This window comes from Oenanthe melanoleuca, chromosome 2 (genome assembly GCF_029582105.1).
Source record: "Oenanthe melanoleuca isolate GR-GAL-2019-014 chromosome 2, OMel1.0, whole genome shotgun sequence".
Lineage (NCBI taxonomy): Eukaryota > Metazoa > Chordata > Aves > Passeriformes > Muscicapidae > Oenanthe > Oenanthe melanoleuca.
This window is the reverse complement of record NC_079335.1, coordinates 21503837-21524420: the sequence shown is the minus strand read 5'-3', so window position 1 is coordinate 21524420 and position 20584 is coordinate 21503837. Positions and strand designations below refer to the sequence as shown.

At 35.0% G+C, this 20584-nt stretch overlaps 1 protein-coding gene across 6 annotated transcripts in view; it reads left to right on the top strand.

Annotated features, from left to right (window-relative positions):
- VPS13B (vacuolar protein sorting 13 homolog B) overlaps positions 1–20584 on the top strand; it is a 425154-nt gene that overhangs the window by 178464 nt on the left and 226106 nt on the right. For all 6 annotated transcript variants that reach the window (XM_056483011.1, XM_056483012.1, XM_056483014.1 and 3 more), the window contains exon 20: positions 14161–14270. In XM_056483011.1, coding sequence (XP_056338986.1) covers positions 14161–14270 — 110 coding nt within the window. The remainder of the gene's footprint in view (positions 1–14160; positions 14271–20584) is intronic.

Sequence of the window (20584 nt, the reverse complement as noted above, 5' to 3'; positions counted from 1 at the left end):
CATGTTCTTCAGTTGGATACTGTTTAGTGTGTAGCTTGTCATTCCCGAGATAGCTGAGCATGGTCTAATAACCACTGAAAATTGGTGTGTTTTTAATAGCTTTTGGATTTGGTCTAAATTTACATAAAAGGAGAAAGCAGCTATGCAGCAGCAGTATCAAAGCAGATAAAGTTTATTCTACGTTAAATTCATGATGTGGTAAAGGAGGAAGAAGCAACTGAAACACAGCAGGTATGGTATTGCTGGTTTTGTTAGCTGTGTTTATCAACTGGTGTTCTCCTAAACACATGACCTAATGTAGCTTTAAAATTACTTAGAGCATGAACTAAGAGTTTTGTTTGAATGACAACTGCATGCTTGAAAAGTACATACTTCAGTCACTTTTTAAATGGTCTTTAAACGTCCTCACAATTCTCCCCCACTCAAAATCCCAACCCAAATGGCAAGTATCCACTTTGTATCACAAAATATAAAGCTGTAAACAGGCACAGGGCTTTATAAACATCTGTATTTTATTCCAGAATTCTGGTTTTTACATGCGGTGTTATAATCGTAATAAAGGACTATGAGGTTAATGAGCCAGGGAAGAAGCAGCTGGTCAGAATTATTTCCCTTAATAACTTAAATTGAAAAGATGAGACAAAATCCTCTAGCTTTCTTTTCTCTTCCAGGTACAGAAACACCATAGTTTACTTGTTTTACATTCACCTCAGGTTTTAGAGCTGGCACCTCTCCAGCCCCAGCATAGAGATACAGCTCTGACATATCGGGATTAGCAAATGATTTGTTTAGATACTGCTATGGTTACATGCTAGGGACCCCACAGGGCCCCAACATGTGGTGTCAGGCAGAAAATTTAAAATTGCAGGGCGTATCTAAAACATGGCTATAAGTGTTCCTTTTAATGTTTCATTACTTAAAACTCTCTTCACCTATTTTCTTACTGCTTTTACCTAATTGAATTTGTTTTTAATAGTTTTAATAGTTTTAATAGTCTGACTCGTGCACTAAAAATGCAGAGAAACTTGATTTAAATAGTTTTTACAGGTATGTTTTTTGCTGATCTGTAAAATATGACGCAAGAGCACATACAACTATCTTGGAGCACATCCCCTAAAGATCTGCTTAGAAAATTAGTATTCTGAAGACAACATGATATATTGTCAGCCATCTGCAGTAATATTTGCTTTGTAAATAAACTCAGTGTTCTTATACTGCCTGTGCAGATGTTTTATACAGTTTACTTAACACTTCTTTTGCTAAAAATCTTAAATGAGGTTTGCAAAATCATAAAGCTGCAGTGTTCAGCTTACTGCCAAAATTATCCAAAAGGTTACATGTTTCTGTTTATTTGTAACATCTATTGCAGAAGACACTGTAAAAATGTGAAAGCTGGTTTCACTTAAAAATCAGTTTTTTCAAGACAACATATTTGAAAACTCCTACTGTGACCTAAATGTATGACAGCAGCTTTCTACACTTCTACTAGTTAAGAGATGCAGTTTTGTAATTTTCCTTACCTGTGAGTTTTCAGTGCCTATATTGAGAAGTTTGTAATTTTTAAACACAATAATAATTTTTAAAAAATAATAACTGTCTACATAGTGTTGTTGATATTTCAAGTGAGGAGAATCATTCACACAAGCCCCAAAGTGAAAGTAAAATTCCTATTCTCCATCTAGTTAAGCATGGATTTAAAACACTGGCTTAATTAAACAGTACTTCGGATTTATTAATCAAAATGTATGTAATAGATTAAAATTTTACATCCATTTTTTAAAAAAGCTTAGCAATGATGGAAGAGGTTAAAAATGGATTTGAAAATAGTTGTTTACATAATACAGTGGATGCTTTAATATATATTAAGCGTAGTTAATAAAATACACATTTTATGTAATTCAGAAATATTAGTTAGCCTCTCTTAGATCCACAAGCGTGGGAAGATACCACTGATCATCTCAACACCATGTAAGAATGTGTATTTTGGCTTAAAGGAAAATGAGGTTATTATACTAGGTGTTTCAGCTTTTTGCATGCATCATGTTTAGCACTTCTGAATCTTTATAAACACTTATCTTAACAGCTGACTTTAATTGTATGTTCCAAAATCACAAACATAATGGTATTGAAAAGAATAGTTTCTATGTCAACTAAATGATGATTTTGCAAAAGTAGTAAATGTCAAATAACCGTCTCCCTGTACACTGCTGGTAGAAATGAACTGCACATACTCTGGCTTTATTTGCAGTTTTGTGCATTAATTTCTGATGTGAAAAAACAAAGTTAGTTTTTCTGCTGGCTGTGTTAGAGACTCATGGCATTGTTTGAAAAGAAATAAAGCAATTTTTATAATAAATTATAATTTTTTATAATAAATTATAAATTATTGTTTGGCAATCTGGATATCTCTTAGGATATTCTGAACGTTGTCTTTCATTGTTTTTTTTTTTTAAATGATACTTCATGAAATTTATACTGTACTGAGCTGTGAAGATTTAAAACATCACCTTTAACTTAATTCCTCGATTTTTTTTGCCCTTTGTATGAACTGTAAAGACACGTTTATTATTTGTCTGTTGGTGATCATGGTGACATTCATTTTATTATTGAGAAAATTACTTCAGTAATTCAGAATTTTTATTACATTTGTCTGGAAACCTTAATGAATTGAAAGATTATTTCAATTTATAAAAATACTTTAAAATACTCCAAAAATCCCTCATTCATAAAGGCAGGATGATAAACAGCCTCCTCCAATATTACTTGTGTTGGTGCTTTGTGTTGTTTCCTTGCTTTTCTGACATCTTTAACATTAATTGCTTAATCTCTGTAAAAGAGCTGTGATGAGCTTTCCTCCACCCAACTAAGATTCTTGTTTAATCTGTATCTGCAGCATTCATAGTGACCATCCCCATTGTATAAAGTCTAAATTACTCACATTTCTAGTAACATAAATACTAGTTTAGGAAATTGCCAAATAATTAGAGAGTATCTGATATAAATTCTTCATTGTAAATGAAGTAAATATGGTATTCTAGAAAGGCATAAAGTTGATACCAGTAAAGGCATGATTTTGTATTTAATGTAGACATGGCTGAACCTGGGATTAATAAATAATCATCTATTTTTAGATTTTATTTGCCAGAAGATTATACAAAGAAAAGCTATTTATTTGGATGAGTTTGTTAGCATCCCAGATGAACATTAGAAAATTTACAGAAAATCTGCAAATGAAGAATCCAGATTGTGCTCTGTGCATTGAATATGCTCACAGGCAAATTCAATCAGAATTTAGAGAATTTCACAATAGCAGTAACATGGCATTTTTTTCTTGGTACTTATGCTGTGTGGGCATTTTCAGTTAGTGGTACCCTGTATATCTTGAAAAGAACCTCCAATATGTCATGTAGTTACCTTGAAATCTTTCTGAAATCTCTTGAAACTACAACACATTCCCCAGACTTTCTAAAGATGCCTTCCCTGTTGTAGATGTAAATAGAATTATTTACAGATCTGAGATGTTAGTTCTTGCCTGTTTGTGTCTTAGTACAACCATTTCAATATATGTGGGGATGCTCATCTGTCCTCTCTGCTTTATGTAGGTTTCATAAGTTGATTGAGGCTTTTTGGTTTTACATGACAGATGTAAGTCTATCAAAGTGGCACTGTAAGTCTCAAATTATCTTTAATGGACTTGTGGCATTTTATTCAAATTTGGAATTAAGTTAATATGATATTAGCAAGTGTATCTCTAAAATTATTTATGTAAACTTATTTATGTAGTCCTATATATGTAAACTGAGTACACATTTGATGAAATAGCTTTTTGATATGTGTCTACTGGAATTCACAAATACTTTTGAAAGCATTGCCTAACGAGATAGCAACTGCAAAATGGACCAGGACTGGTTGTCCTTTAGAAAATGTTCCCATTTTATGTTCATAGTACCTAAGACTTGTATATCTTTCCCACCAAGTAACGAAGCACCACAAATTTCATATTTTTCAAAGTTGTCAGTTTTAAAGAAGACATTCGCTTTCAACTTGAGCCCTGTGTATCAAGTTTCTGTTGAAGTGCACATACTAAAAAAAGGAAAAAAAGAAGTTAATGGCTGAACTGCCTGTGTAACTTTACCTATCTTGCAGTGTTATGACTTCAGCAGTATAACACACTGTGGCTATTTTTATTCAGGCTCATTGTTTGGCATTTATATGCTATTTATTTCAGCCTTGAACCACTAGTGTAGAGCATGAAATCTTAAGCAATAGAAGGGAATACATGAATTAATTAGGACTTCCTATTTAGAAGATAAATATAGTTTTTTGTTCTTCATTTACTTCCATTACTGCTACAGAAAAAACCTTATGTGGAATTTCTAGAGTAAATCTTGCATGCCTTTCTAAGTTACTTTCATTTTCTTCAGCCTCTCTGCCTGTGGGTGCATTGTTCTAATTGAGCACCTCAGAAATTATGTGAAATCATCTGTGTTTTCTGTTGCTCTGAGAACCTATAATGTTTAAGAAAAAAGAAAACAGAAACCACAGCTGTATATTATTCAAATTACTTTTAAAAGGAGCTCCATGAGGCATCTACTGCTGAAAAGATTTCAGCTTTATAACTTAAAGTGCAAGACCAGTTGGTATCCATAGTCACAACACTACAAACGTTCAACTGTTAAAGAAGGGATGAAAATATCTCCCTTGGTGCCCTGTTGCCATAGGGGAAGAATCCTGGTGCAATTCTCAAAAGCATAATGCAGTAGGAAATTGCAAAACATGGTTTTGGCATATGATAGTCAGGTATTTATAAATACAGAAGCTGAACTGTATTAAGAAACTTCTTGGCAGTTTTTAGAGAATTTGCTAGTATTAGTTTAAAATCCATATTTTAAAAACATGTAACTGAATGTTCTATTGAAAATCACTTAGAAGGAGATATATTGAAGCATTACTCATTTTAACTAGATCATTAGTGCCCAATCCTCTTGAAATGTGTCACAGTTGAAGAAAAGGTGTGGGAGCACTCTACCAATCATAGAGGGAGGGAGGATGCAATTCTGTTACTAGTGTGGTGGCATATATTGTAATACACAGTTAACTGCCTAAAGGTCATAGAAATAATAAGTCATTAATTAAGTAAGCTTTGCTCTGTTGTTTTTCATAGTAGAACTTGAGAGAGATTATTAGGCATTCTCACAGCTTAGTTAGGAGTAATGCATTTGGATCTTGACTGATATTATTCTCTGCATTAATAGAGGTGATGATATGTGGTCCTTTCCTGCTGGCTCATGGGTGATATCAAGTATTTCAGCAAATATCTATTTCCCATGATTTCAGAGCCTTGGAGCCTACCTCATCTCTTTTCTTCCTATTATATCTTATAAAGATATATGGCCTATGTATAGAATAGTCCTGTATGACTGATTCTTTCAAACCAGCCTATTTAACATAGCTTTGAGACTTCTGCTCTGTCAAAATATTATTCCCCTCCCTGACTTGCAAAGAGTCTTTTTCTGTTGACACATGTTTTTCTCAGTGGCTTGCTTTCCATGGCATTTTGGCCTTCAGCTGAAGCTCTCTGTGCAGAATTTTGCGTGGACTTTGGAGGGTTTTTTAATCAGCTGTTCTGCAGAATTGTCTACAGTGATTACAACTTGTTTGTTGCATATGTGGAGACTGATATCTTCATCAGTAAAGTCTGTGTAAACAGCCTGTAAAGTGCAGCTTCTGGTGGTACTTACAGAATTACATTGGCATTTACCTAGAATAATGCAGTGATAACCTACAAATAACATTGCCTTTAGCAGAGGTTCTAACATTGCAGCTTGGCTCTGAGATCCACATCCAGGTGGTTTGGACCTGGAGGTTTTCAAACCTGTTTGCTTTGGAGTTAACTCGAGTAAATAGGCAATCATATAAAAATGATGAAAAGAAAACCATTTAATCAGTACCTGTGAATACTTTTTTATTTCTGTGCTTTCTGCTCTGGGATTTGAAGAATGTATAATGCATTTGGCATGGGGCATGGAGTGAATCATGGAGGATAAATACTGAGTAAATGGTATTGTGAAACAGAAGTTTTCAGGTTTGAATGCTTAAAATGGACCTTTTTGGCAGATGGGAGCTGGATGCATTGTTCTGAGTATCTGTGTACACAATGCATTTATGCAGTGGCATAGTTGATACCTTCTGTTTTATTGCTTGTTCCTTCCTTCCTACTGAACGTTGATCTAACGCTTTTCTAGAATAAACAGAAATGTTGTTTTCTTAGGCAAAGTAGTCAGCTCAGTTATCATTTACATGTGAAGTTAAAATATGAGGCAACAACCAGTAGGAGAAGTGTATTTATTTGTATTGAATCAGGTGGGATATTTGGCAGTTCCTGGGTCAGTACTGTTTGTGGTTACTCTGGATAACTCAGCAGAACTGCTCACCACATTGATGTCCTGTAGTGGCTTGGGTAGCTCAGGTCCCTGCAGGGCTCTGCCTTCTTGCATAGTGAAAATTATCATGTTGCCTTTATCTGTTTCATTTCTCCTAAATAATTTACCCTATCTCAGACCAGTGCAAGGACTTGAGGAAACAGCATGAAGCTGAGGCAGGAGAGGTTTAGTTTGGATATCAGGAAAATATGGGAATGGAACAGCTTCACAGAGAAATGGTCACAGTACCAAGTCTGACAGAATCCAAGAAGTGTCTGGACAACATTCTCATGCACATGATGTGGTTCCTGGGGTATCCTGTGCCAAGTCAGGAGTTGGATTTGAGGCTCCTTGTGGGTCCCTTCCAACTCAGCATATTCTGTGATCTATTTAATTTTCTCTCTTATCCCTTCTAGGTAGCCTAGTTTCTTTAAAAATGTGTGATTAATTAACTTGTGGAATTTGTGTAGGGAATTCCTGTAGACTACATAACTGAATCTGCTTTGCACCTGTTGATTCTCTAGGAGAACACCATAGTATTGAGCCATAGTATTTCTTACTTTATCACTAAATTTTCCACCATTTTTCTCAGAATAGAATATGATCCAAAAGTAAGACTAGAGAGTAAATGGAAGTTAGGATTTGTTGCCTGACTCCTTGATTTCTAATTTCAATCCATTAAAGGAATTAGCAAAATTCTTGATAAATAAAAGCTATCCATATGAAGATTTTGTTTCTAATCTGCTTGAGAGTGTCTATTTTCAGTAGTTCCTCCGTTCCTTGGAATTACTGTCTTTTACAAGTGACACTAAAAATCTTTGTAACGTGAAAAAATAGCCACAACAACCTTTCAATTGTGACTGAGGATGTCTTGGATAGAGCAAACAAAAGATTAGGAAATTGACTCATAATTTCTTCAGAGCTCCAAACACTTCTTAACTTCAAAGGAATCTCGTGATCCATAAGAATAATTGTAAGTGGTACTGGTTCCATACAGAAAATGGAAAGAAATAGCCTTGAGATTGCAACATGTATCTGAATTCATTTTTCAGAGAGCTAAACAAGCTAAAATTCTCAAGCCTTTGTTAGCATTTTGAAAACCTGGGCAGGAATGATCGTCTAAGGACTGAGAGTCAGCTTGATGATTAGATTTATAATACTGACTATTAGGTAGTTTTCTAGTTTCCTTCAGGAGGAAAAGACAACCAGATTTTGGTAGAAACCTTTGTAAACTGCTGCAAACAGTTTGTGTTACTGAGTTTCTGAGTACCTGCTTTCCTAGTGATGTGTCCATTAACAGCCTCTGCTTTGAGTCAGTTTGGGCCACCCTGCAGTGTCTGACTGGATACATCTCTCTGGCTGTCTCAAACGTTGGATTCCCCCATATGCTTTTATGAATAAAACAAATTGTTCTGAACACTTCATGTTTTTGAAAGCATTTAAATTTTCTTTGCTTGCTGACAATATGGTTTTGAAGTCCTTCTAGTATATCCTTCCTTTCTGTCTGTTTAGTCCTTTCTGTCAGTTGAATTTAAAGCTCTTCATTTTCCTTTTATTTACAGAATAGTAAGTATGATGGTTAAATATATAAACAACCTAAAAGCAAACAAGAGGAAATGATACTTGAGTGAGATATTCTTGCAATACAAACATAGAATTAAGGAAAAGGTGCTATGTAGCTCAGCATAGGAATATTGCCATTATCTTTTCACAGAGATGGTTCAGTAATAATTTAAGTAAAGCTGGCATTTCTGTCTACTACCACTGCCGACACATTTTCTTTTTTTCTTGGTCTTTACTGCCTATTAAACTGTTTCCCTGAATCCCCATTCTCTTAAGGAAATTCAAGTTTTGATCAAGTCATTTTGGGAAAAAAGTAGCTTTTCAGGATAACTTATTTATTTGTTTCAAAAACATGCAGCACACAAGCTAAATATGAATATTCTAGCATTTTTGTGAAAACTTCCAACTCAGCATATCACAAAGTTTTTCCTCAGTAAGAAGACAAAATGCTAAATGGACTAAGTTCCATTCTTAACATCAGAGATGATGTGAAATAACTGAAGGTTATTGTCCATACCTTGATTTGATATGGCTTGCTGCAGATTGATTTGCAGAAATGTGACTTCTTGTACATTGAAAAATGATGCCTTACATACAGCACTTTGTGTTAAACAGTGTATCCAGCAGTTTTGTTTTGCCTCATTATGTTACATCTTTGAGAATATTTCTATGTCATAATTCTGTAATTCAGCATTTGTAAGCACTTGGGTATGTATATTGATAAAGACAGGATATTTTTTTCCTTTAAAAAGATGATGATGGCTTATAGAACATTCAATTGAAATTAGGCCTGTCTGATTTAGTTATGATTAACACAGGATGGACTCGTACATTAAATTTTTTCTGTTAGCTACAGTAGGCTAATATATATGCCACTTAGCTGTGGCATATAACTTTAACATCTGAATTCTATCTGTGGGTCCTGCTGTGTGATTTAATAACTGCAGTTCTCTGCCTCACTTTCTCAATTTTTAAAATAAAAATAATGATGTTGACCCCCACACCCCTTATTTTTTTAAATGGTTTTCTGCTATAAACCTCAGTAGGAATTAGGTCGTGAGAGCAGTATAAGTATATTCTTAGTGAATGTTTCTAAATATCAAAAGCTTTTTTAATTTAAAAAAAAAAAAAAGAAAGAATGGTGTTAAAATCTTGTAGAGTATGTATTCTTGAGCAAAGAATAATTTGTATGTGGGAACTGTGTTTAATATTACGGACTGAAGTGCCTTAGTTCATGGGAAAGTGTTTCCCCACTACTTCTGTTTTAGTGAAATATTCTAATATTGGTCTAAACAACTAAACTAATTGATCTCAGAATTATTTTAAGCACTTGAATTTAAAACTCTATGCAAGTACTTGGAGTTTTTTTCTGAGATAAAATGGGGATGAAATATTTGCATCTGTGGGCATTTGAGGCAACCTTGAATAGAGAGACATGCAGACATATTCTTCAGTAGTTAGACAGAATTTATTAACTTACTGTAGCAGCTATAATGTAAAAATAATTTTTCACAGTCATGTGAACTTTGATGTGGCTTGAAGTATCTGTTTCCCTTCTCTGACTTAGCAGTTCAGGATGAAATGCAGGAGCATGTCCCTTAGATAAGCTGATTATTTTGCAGGACAGTCATATTGGCTTTGTCCTTGATATTCCAAAGTAGACCAAAGTTGTATGAATAATTTTTATTTGTTGTAACTGCAATTTCTAACTCTTCAGCTCTCGTTCTTCATCTTGGGATGTTACTGGAAATGGCTGTGGTGCCACAGGATAACTAATTGGTAAAGGCTGTTTGAATGTGGGTAAGCAAGCCATACTGGCAGTAAGCAGAGCAGTAAAGAGGAGTCTTTTTCCCTTAGTTGACTCCCAGGCTAAAATTAAACAGACTTAGATATTTCCACACTTAGGGGTTTACAATGCATCTGCTTTGAGTCAGCCAGCAGAAATATACTTTTATATACTTTTATTATATAGAACTCTTTGCTTGGGTGTACTAGGCAGATCAGTAATAGGCATTTTTATAGTATGCCTTAGTGAAAATGCCCTTCAAAACATTAAGAAAAAAAGTCAAAAAATAAATTCTTCTCTCGGGTATCATTTAAAATAATCAGATAGATACTAAATTAATGATGCTAACTTGACCTGTAAGCATCTGTGTATCTATCATTCATGTGTCCTGAGACATCTAGGAGTCATGAGTGCTCAATGTTAAAATAATTCATGAAGCAGTTTATACAGCAAGACGATGTAATACTTTTAAAGTTACTTACTGAAAATATATGAAACTTGTCAGAATTAGGTTTTATTGTAAGTCATTCCATTTGTTCATAATTCTGATCCCTCCCTTAATAGAAAAAATAGTGCATCAACTTAAACTTCAGTTTACTGTAGAGGTTTTTGAGTTCATTTTTCTGGAAAGAACATTAAGTTTTGTTTGGATACTGCAAACACAGAGCAGAATTTTGACAAAAATTTGGTAGCTTGGTCCTTTACTGCTGCAAAAGTTCATTTTCAGGTGCATAAGTTACAAGATTATTTATTGTCTGTTCTTCCTAGTAGTTTTTTTCCTCCAGATAGCTGGGAGAAATAGTAATGCAGTTTACTAAACCACAAGGTTTTAGCATCTCAAAAAAGTATTTTTTCCAAGGGTTCTCATTTCCCTTCTCCTGCCAAAGTGCTCATTCACTTCCACATTCCTCTTTTGCTGTCCTGCTTCCTTCATCCGTTTCTTGTGTCTGTTTGATACTTGAAGCCCTTTCCTGTTCTTTTGTGATGACTGAACATTTCTCAGCTCCACAGTTCTACTGCTGGACTCTGCCATACTCACCCATCCTGCCTTTCCCTCTGGCCTCTGTTGTTTGCAGCTGTGTCCCCAGGGTGTGTGTCCTCTTCCACCTCACCAGAAGTGTACCACATTCCCTTTTCCCCCCACTTTTTCCCACAAGTCTCTATGGAGGGACCCCCACGCTCGTGACCCCTCTCCTCCCTGCTTCTCCAGCAGCCTCTGCTCAGCACACCAAGTGGGTGGAGGTTGTCAGGGCCAACCCAAGCAAGAGGCCCCAGTTATCTTCTGCAGATCCCTTGGGAAGAAAAGTGCTGTTGTTGCAGCTGCCATCATCCAAGGGGACTTGTCAGGAAGCTCATCCACAGGATGAGAGTGCCAAGCATGGCTGTGCTCTGCTGCCTCCTGTTCGTCCTCCTCCTCTGCCTGACTGCAGCCTCCCCTCTTCTATTCCTTCAGGAGAGAGTGGGAATTTGTGAAGGAAGGAAATTATTTGCCCAAGCTGAGCCTGGCAAATGACACCATGACTCAGGAAATTCTCAAACATTAAAGATTACACGGTGTTGGGTCCAATACTTATTTTTCAAATCTGTTACTAGATAGATGTAATAGATAACGCTGGCCAGAACTGAGATCTGGAAAGGAAACCCTATCATGCTATGGGACTGAGGTCTGCTTTTTTTCTGAAATGTAAATTTAATTAAAAGGAGAAAAGGGGAGGGGAAGAAAAGAAAGTTCTCCACAATCTTAATGAAATCCAGGGAACTTGAGCATTGCATTTTGATGGAGACAGAATAGCAATTAATATTTTTTTTAAGTGTGTGAGGACTCTGCTCCCAGCTTCAGGCTTGATCCTCAAATCAGTGAGAATTTCCTTAAACACTGGGGAGGATTCTTATTTTTTAACATGAAAACAGGAGGCAAATCTGAGAAACTTTTTTTACTAGATATTGATTTTGAAGAAAGCTGTTACACAGAAAACAACTTCACATAGGTGATTAAACTGCCCTTAAGTATAGTGGCTGAGTAGCAAACACAGCAGCAAATTTCAGTAATTTAGTGTGACAGAAGTGACTTAGTAGGAAGCCAAAGTTACCTGCCAGTCAAATTGAAAGGCAAATAATGTAACTGCTTATCTGAGTACTTCTACCAGGGTTTTTTTGTTTGCCTGTTTTGTTTTATTTTTTGAATATCCCAGGAACAAGCTATCAAAAGACAACTGGAAAAATGTTTGCTATTTGTGCTACCTTACTGTAGAATTTTATCAGATTGTGCTAGTGTTGACTTCATTGAAAGGAAATGAGAGCTTCAGTTCAAAGCTTGACTTAATTGTATTGAACTTTTTAGTTGTATCTGTTTTTTTTGTAATCAAGAAACTCTGCTGAGTTACTAGAATGATGTGCTACAGAAACACATATTTTCTTTTCAGGAGTCTGCTAGAAATGTGGGATTTTCTGTTGACTTTGCCTGTAGGCTGCCTTTCTGCTGCACTCATTGGGAGGTCTGTCTCCCACTTTTCATATCACATATATATTAAACCTTTCATTAAGTATTGCTGACAACAGGCAGTGTCTCTTAAAGATGCAGGATTCTTTTACGTTGGCATGTAACTATCTTATAAAAGATAATGATTGTAGCATATATTTTATCAATCCTGTGTTACCTTTTGCTTACTTTTTCTCATTTCCTGCACATCCTGCCACAAGGCACATTCACTGCTCTTACTTGCATGTTACCCCTTAGTGCTTGACATTGGTTTTTCCTTTAACTGCAGATTTATTTCTTAGGTTTATTACTGACATTTAAAACCTTCAGCTCACATGGACTAGTCTGTGTATAGGAGTTCCTCACAGTGTGTGTTCCAACTCCAAGCCTGGGCTAGGCAGATGATTTATCTTCATGTATTTCTTGACTGCCATTTTCCCATTGTGCTCATCAGGCTTTGCTTGTGTCACCCCAGGTTGGTGGGTCTTCTGCCATTTGGAATTCAGCTGGTTTTAAAATTTTGTTATATACAATAAACTCATAACTTGTATTTTTTTAATTAATTTCCCATTTACAGTTTTGCTGATGTGTCTTTTGAGGCACATGTTTTTACTGTTTTTTGGAAAGTACATTGAATTGTGTGTCAAGCTTTCTGAATGTATTTGATTTTATTACTAAATTCAGATTGCTGCATAATTACATTATATACCACAGAGTAAATGTAGTATATATTGCTTTAGGAACTATGATTCTTGGTATTATAGAACTACTGTAATTTTGTGGAATTTGGTGCTGGGATCTTCCAGTAACCAGGATTTCTGTTTTAAATTTATTTTGTTATTTATTTAATTATTTCATCTGCTAATTTGTAGTAAAATTGCAATGCTTATGTGAAAAGATAAATGCCTACTGCTGCTTAATACACTTTTTTGTTATAGTTGATACCTTTGTATTCCATTAACCCATTTGCTCTTGAATTGTACAGCTCTGTAATTATGTTCTGCTGCAATACATACATTATATGTCCTATAAGAAAAAAAGCCTCACCAATGTATAATACAAGATTTTTAAGGGAAGATTAATGGAAATAGTGCTTCATAAATGGGTTTTTAGTGTGTATGGTTTGATGTATATGCTAATGTTTCTGGGCACTGACATAGTTTTTCTCTCTTTTGAGCCTTAACATTTTCCACATAAGGTTTTCTTCACAAACATAAGCAAACTAGAAGTTTACTTTTAAGAAATAGAGTAGCTCTGTCTTGTCCTAGAAAGTGAGGTTTAAAGACAATGAAATACATTGTAAAGCTTAGGAAAATCCTAAGAGCTCACAGTGTGAAGTCTGCCAGTGTTGTCAGTTAAAAAATTTGCCTTATTTTGCCTAACTCATCCTCTAAAGAATATTCATGACCATGTTTACATGAAAAATGTTTGTCCTGAGCTTTGGGCAGAGCTAGTGTAAAGTAGGCCTGTCTTTATTGAAAGAACTCACTGTCCTAGAACATGGGCTTTTTTTAATTGAGGTTGTAGGGAGTCATGCATTATATTCTTCCCTTTCTGTCAAGGGTCCTATTGACTCATTTTTTGCAGAATGTTAATGTTGGCTGTGAATTTGAGGGAAGGTGTTGTGTGTATTCAGTTACACAAGCAATTTTGTGAAAACAAGCATTTTTCTTGGCAGAAATTTGTAATAAGCAAAATCAAAATGCAAGTTGTTGCATTTTTAAATGTATGCATATCCCTAACACTGGTAGTGCTGGTAAGTTTCTCACTTTGAATATGTTATTGAAGTTTCTGCTTTCAGTATTATTATTTATTATACATGTATTCCAAGCCAAGTTTGCATTATGTGCAAGAAAACTGAATACATGTAAGGAGAGTTTACATTTTTTTCTCTTTTCTATGGTGTGCAGGTGCTGTTCTCTTGTCCAGTGTACAAGGATTAGCAATTAATGTTGATCCAGTCCTGTATACATGGCTTATCTACCAGCCTCAGAAAAGAGTTAATAGACACATTCAGCAGGTATGTATTTTTGGAGGAAAAGGGTTGGGGAGAGAGGAGGCTTTCACTTCTATGTATGCAAGTAGTGCATTTTTCCAAGTATTTGTAGTTTGTTACTGCTTCCTTGGAGTTTGCTGTGTGTACTATTGATCTTATTTGGAATTATTTAAGATCTTAAGTTGGCATATTAAAATCTTAATTTCACACCTTTTTCATTTTTAGTTAATGAGCGAAGATGGTGATCACCTTCTAAGATCATTATTTTGCAACTGATTTTAACTACTGAGACCATAAGCCTTGAGTCTGAATAGTGCATCATATTTAGAAATTTGGGGTGGTCTATCGAATAATTGCATGACTGGTTATAAAGTCAGCACTCTTCCTAAACCCCATTTTAATAGGAGATGAACCATACAGTTCATAACTTGGCAGAAGTGAGTGCTGTAGTAGATTCTGTATATCATGTCAGAATACACATTTGCATATGATGTGCTTGAAAAGGGAGCAGCTAAGGCTGTGGGTCTGTGTGGTGGTGTGGTGCAATAGTTTCCTTGACACATTTCTAACCCTAGTTTTCATGCCACATATTCCTGACCTGAAAAGAGAACTGGTTTTGCCTTATACTAAACTTACTTGTAGCTATTGTTTGGCAGAATTTCCTAGAACTTAAATCTGGTATAACTGATCAAACTGGTGGTTTATGTCACCAGTGATGTTCTGTCTTACTTGTAAGTGGTCAGTCATTAAGTGACAAATGTAAAAATCATATTTGTCTCATGACTATAGAACACTGTGCACATCAGAGGAGTTTCATTCTAGGATAAACATGACTTGTAAACATTTGTTTCTTGTGTCCAAATTTCCTTGTTAGGTACTAATTGTCAAACATTAATTTGAGTCCCATTAAGCTCGTTCTGTACCAGCAGAATGAAAAACCTCTCTGTGATAGCAAAGCTTTATTATTGTTTTAATGAACTTGCTCTTTTTTTAAATGTACTGAGTTATTCTTCATTCCTGCATCATAACTGGAGCAGCACAACATTTCCTGGTATATGTCTTTTGCAAAACAAACCATTTATCTACTTTTAACTGTTGTATAGCCTTCCAAAATGTAATCAATCCTACTTATTTCAGATGTTTTATGAAAGTCTGTATTTAACATCACTGTATTTAATCAGCTGTTAGTGCTTTCTCTTTTGACACTGGTTGACTCGAAGGATTAAGTGACTACATTAGGAAACTTGTTTGCCCTTGTTTTGATCATCAGCGGCAAAATTTTTAGCCAAATTTTGTATTTATTTTGTAACCTGTGTCATTACCTCATACAGCCTTCTAAATTGTTTTCATAATCTATTTCAGATTAAAATTACTGTATCACAATTCTAATGTTATTAGCAATTTGAAATTATTTTAAATACGAGTTTATAAACTCAACTGTCAGTGTCATGCCATTTTCATTGTTAACATGACTGTGGTAATGGACTGCATGTAATAATACAAATTAAAGTGTCTGTAGCAGTCATGAAGAAACTTTATTTTAAAAAAACAAGTATACATACCTATAATAAATTTTGCTTAACTACAGACTTTTTTCTTTACGTAATGCTGTAATTATCCTAGAATAAGGATTCCGGTACAAGTTAGACCTTTTGCCTTATTTTTTGGAAAAATTTAGCTTGTTACCATAGTCTAACTAGTATAGCCAAACAAAATCCTCAATAAAATGTTCCTAATTTTTGAACATTTAACAGCCATAAGATACAGTGCTTTCAAGCAAGAGTAATGGTAAAAATGTTACTGACTGGCAAAGCTCTTCTCTTCCTCTGTTCTGTCAGTCTTATACAATTGCAGCAAAAAAAAAAGAAAATACTTTCTTTAGAAGTTCTTTGTATGGTTCAGAGATCTTAAATATTAAGATATTTTAAGTTTTAGTGTCTACTTAATACAGTGCTTTTGCTCTGTCATTTTGAGTATGTCAAAGTTGTGACTTTCATCTGAAAACAGTTAGGAAACCTTTCAGTGCATTTTGCCCTGTTTACATATTAAACTCAAAATGTTAAACTTGATAAAATAAGCTATTAATTTATTTCAGTACAACTATACTGTACATGCATATGTCTTGTATGCAAGTCATGTAAACTTCTGAGTGCATACTAGATGGGACTGGGATTGTCTGGCTCCCCACAGGGATGGGACACCTTTACATAAGTACTTCTTAATTTTTGTTTGCCTTTTAACTATTTTTCTGGGATTTTAGGTTTAGGTTTATAATGCAAACTTGGTAATTTTATATCTGCTGAAATATTCACCATGTCTGTTGTAACTGAACATGTAAGTTAGAAATACAGAACATAAGCTGCATTTTTACAAAACTCATAACATTTCAGTCACTGACATTTTATTCAGCTGGAGCAGAACAATGACTGAGTGCAATGTTGGGGTTTGGGGGTACATACAGCCCAATGAGGATCTCCCCTCTTCATTTATAACTGTTGGACTATTGCTAGATAAAGCTCTCTTTGCATCTTGCTGCCCATCAGCTAATAATTGTAGAACTAGTGTGATAACCAAGCTGTTATGTTGGTATTAATTTTTAAGAAAACTTTAGTCTGTATGGATTGTTTCTCTAAAATGAGCTGTAAGTGTAATGACACTCAGTGTGGGAGTAGTTTGTGCACCAGTTGCTTATCTGCCTAAGCTCCTTGTGTTTCTTTATTCTGAATGCCTTTTGAGAAGGTAAATTCTTTATAAATGCCTTATGAAAGGTTAATTTGACCAGAATTTGGTAAAGATACTTCTATGGAGTACTTCTTGTACTCATTCTGTTTATAGATTGTTAACAATGACTCCCAAATAAAAAGCAAAATAAAACTAAGTTTAGAGGCCTTTTTTCCAGCAATTTAATATTTTATTTTGACATTTTTTGGGAAGATTTATTCAGGTGAGTCTTGTGGCAGCAAGGTCTTGTTTCTAGTAATTTTTAGGTATTCTTTAGTGTTTTATTAAGACTAATTTTAAAGACTTTTTCAGCTGTGGCTTGTTTAATTTTTCTAAGCCAATACTGCTTTTTTTGTATATTTGCTCTCTTTTAAAAGTGAGCTTTGCAAGATGAAAATTTGAGGAGTTTATTTACCTTGATAAGAAGGGAATAGCTATACTTTGATATGGGACAGTATGTGCGATACTTTTTGAAATAAATTTATAAATGAGTGTGTGTCATCTTTCTCAAATGCACATTAATGTAAAGCCTTTGTAACTTTCACTGCTTTATGGAAAGTTCATCATGAACTGAGGGTAAAATCAATCTTGATGGTGTCTGTCAGGTGGTACTTCCTTCAGAAGTCTGCATCAGAGATCTCCTTGGAAATTTTATCATTATGACTTTATCAGTAGACTCTTGTAGAACAACTAGATCTTTTAAATTGTTCTGTCTTAGAATGACTTTTGGAATATTGCACATCCTTAATGCTTTAAGAGCCAAATTCTTCTGATGCTGAGTGGTAATGAATGAATGACAGAATGTAAGAGGAAGTTTCAGTACCCAAATTTAGGATTATTCCATGTTGCAGCAAAGTTGGCTGTTGAGGGCAGGGCTGTATTGCCTCGTTTTTCTCTTTTACCTTATAAAAATAGCCAGAAATGCTTTGATAAAACAAGCGTGTTTCTATAGTAAACATAATTGTCTTCCTGGTGTGCAGATACTTCTTAAATTATAATAGATTTTGATTTCTGATACTGCTTGCAGGTCAGAAGCACAGTGTTTATCAGGATCTGTCACCTCTTTTCCTATGGAAGGCATTTAAGTTTCTGAAGGATACAGAATTGAAGTTTCTTTTTGCTTAAGGAGCTAAAGCTACATGGAACTCAATCCTTATATCTTCTGCTTTCAGAGGCCTTTTGAAACTGCTGATGGAATGCTTTCATCAGTTGGTGAAAATGAGGGGTTTTTAGCTGGCATCCGTCCATCACATAAATTTGGAAACATTACAGTTAATCAGTTATCAGTCTTCTATCTCAGCAGAACACTTTTCTAATACCTGAAGTGCCTACCTGAAGCAGTCACAGAATTTCATCTGAATTAGCAAGTTGACATGCCAGGAAAGAAGGTGGTTTTGTGCATCCCAGGGGTTAAGCAAGTCTTTTTATTTAGCAATTAATTTTAATTAATGCTATTTTATTAATTCATTTAATTTTAATTGGGAACTAGGCCTAATGCCTTGCTTTGTTTGAACTCTCTGAAACAATTTAAGTATACTAGTAATCTTAGAAATCAAAACAATTAAATGTAACTTGGTAGTCAAGCAGTGATTGCATTTTCATATCATTAGAACTTGTTGCAAGGTAGACAGGGTGGATCCTCCTTGCTGTCACAGCTCATTCTGGTACAGTTGGGACAGTCTTGTAAGCAAATTTTCTACTCTCTGCTAGATAGTGATTGCATGACAGTGATCTTAGGTGTTCAGTAAACACCATGTCTCGAGCAGAACAGCTGTCTTTCCCTACTCCAAAGATTTTGTTGATTTTTCTTCCTGCTTGCTGTTTGCAAGCTACTGCACATGTAAACATCAGTCTGTGTGCATGCAGCATCCACCACGTGGGATAAGTGGGTTTAATATCATCTCAAGGACAGCAATTCACATCTGGGCTTATGCTTTTGAATTTGACATTTTACAAGCCAGTGATAATACTGAGGTTCCTATCTCAGAATATTCTTTTGCCTTTGGCTTCTTATCAGGGAGGTGACTGTATTGGCATCTCTTGAATAAAAGTTATTCATCTGCTCAGTTGTTCAAGTTTTCTGTAAAACTCATTTCTCATGCTCTCAGACCTGCCTGCAATCTCTTCAGCCTCACATTTGTGGGAAATTATAAATCAGAAATAAAATATTTCTTTGCAAAAAATCCCAGAGAAAATACAATATTAATTCACCTAAGGCAAATTAGTCCTCTTTACAGGTATTTTAGCTTCAGTTAGTTGGCATGTCTCCACATAAATCAGGAAATACTTGGCCTGTTGTATTTTTGGCAAGCTGTTTTTTAGCTATGATTTTCTGAGCCTTTCTCTGATTTTAGATCTTTATAATTTCCAAAGTCATGTTGACCATGTAGTATTAAGTAAAAAAAAAAAAAAAATTGGTATCTTGATCTATTTGCATGCTTAAATGGCATATATGTATGTGTTTTGTGTGCACATACTTAACATGATATGAAATGTGTCAGATGATTCTAAATTAAATTTAGAAAAGGATTGCTTTTCTGTAGTTTTTCAGCCACTGCTAAAAAAACCTAACTGTAATAATTACATTTGAATAGTAGTAACTTTTTAATTTTGAATTCTGTGGAATGTTATTATTTTAGTATTCTGTATATAATTGCCACAAAACATTATTGCATTGACAAAACTGTCAGTATTCTAGAATAGAATCTGAGTCTGATTTTGTGTCAACAAAACAGTCTCATATAAATGCTGGTGTAGTTCCAGAACTTTGTTGCATGTTCTTTATCTTCTGTAACACTACCAATTAGTAACCATAAAGCTTAATCCCAAGTAGGTGTATTTCAGCTTTACTACATCCTACTTCATACTGGCTTTTTGGATTCTGGTGGTGAAATGCTTGAGATAATGCTAGCCCGCAATGTCTCCTTTCCCATCAGATTCATCTTCTCCTACAGCTGTGGGGCTCTTGTCATCTGCTATTTCCCAAGCCACAATTTCCTCATCAGTTTGTGGCTAAACCCCAAATCTTGATGATCCTTTTCCATCCCGTTCAACACTGATCTTTCATCTTCTGGATTCTTTTAACCAGAAATCTTTTGCCAAAAACCTGACAAGATTGTACTGGGCGTCAGCAGCAGCAGCATCAGGCTTGATTTCAGTGAGCAAAGATAAAACAGCTGTTTCATTGTCCAGATCAGCACTCAATATTTGGTCATAATTTTTTCCAGCTTTGTCTGGCTGTGATAGCCCTGATGTTTTTCACTCTTTGACTGTAGTGTAACTTATTATATTTTGTTGATCCATTTCTTCAGTGGTTCAGAAATAGATACAGCTTATTCAGGCAATATTTCCATCCTGTTGTCTTTTGTACTGTCCTGTATTGTCTGCGTTCATTTGTCAGAAGTTCTTGCTTCACTTTGGCAAGTCAATGTTCTTGCAATGTTGCATCCAGAATTGCCAAATCATGGCAATCAACAATTGCTGTCATGAGAAAACCTCAGATGGCTGTGCCTTATGAAAGTTGTATCAGAGAAATTGCAAGATTTTGAAAATAAGTGATATAAAATGTCTGATGAAAGTTTACCAAACTTCAGATCCTCTCCCTGTATACAAGTGGG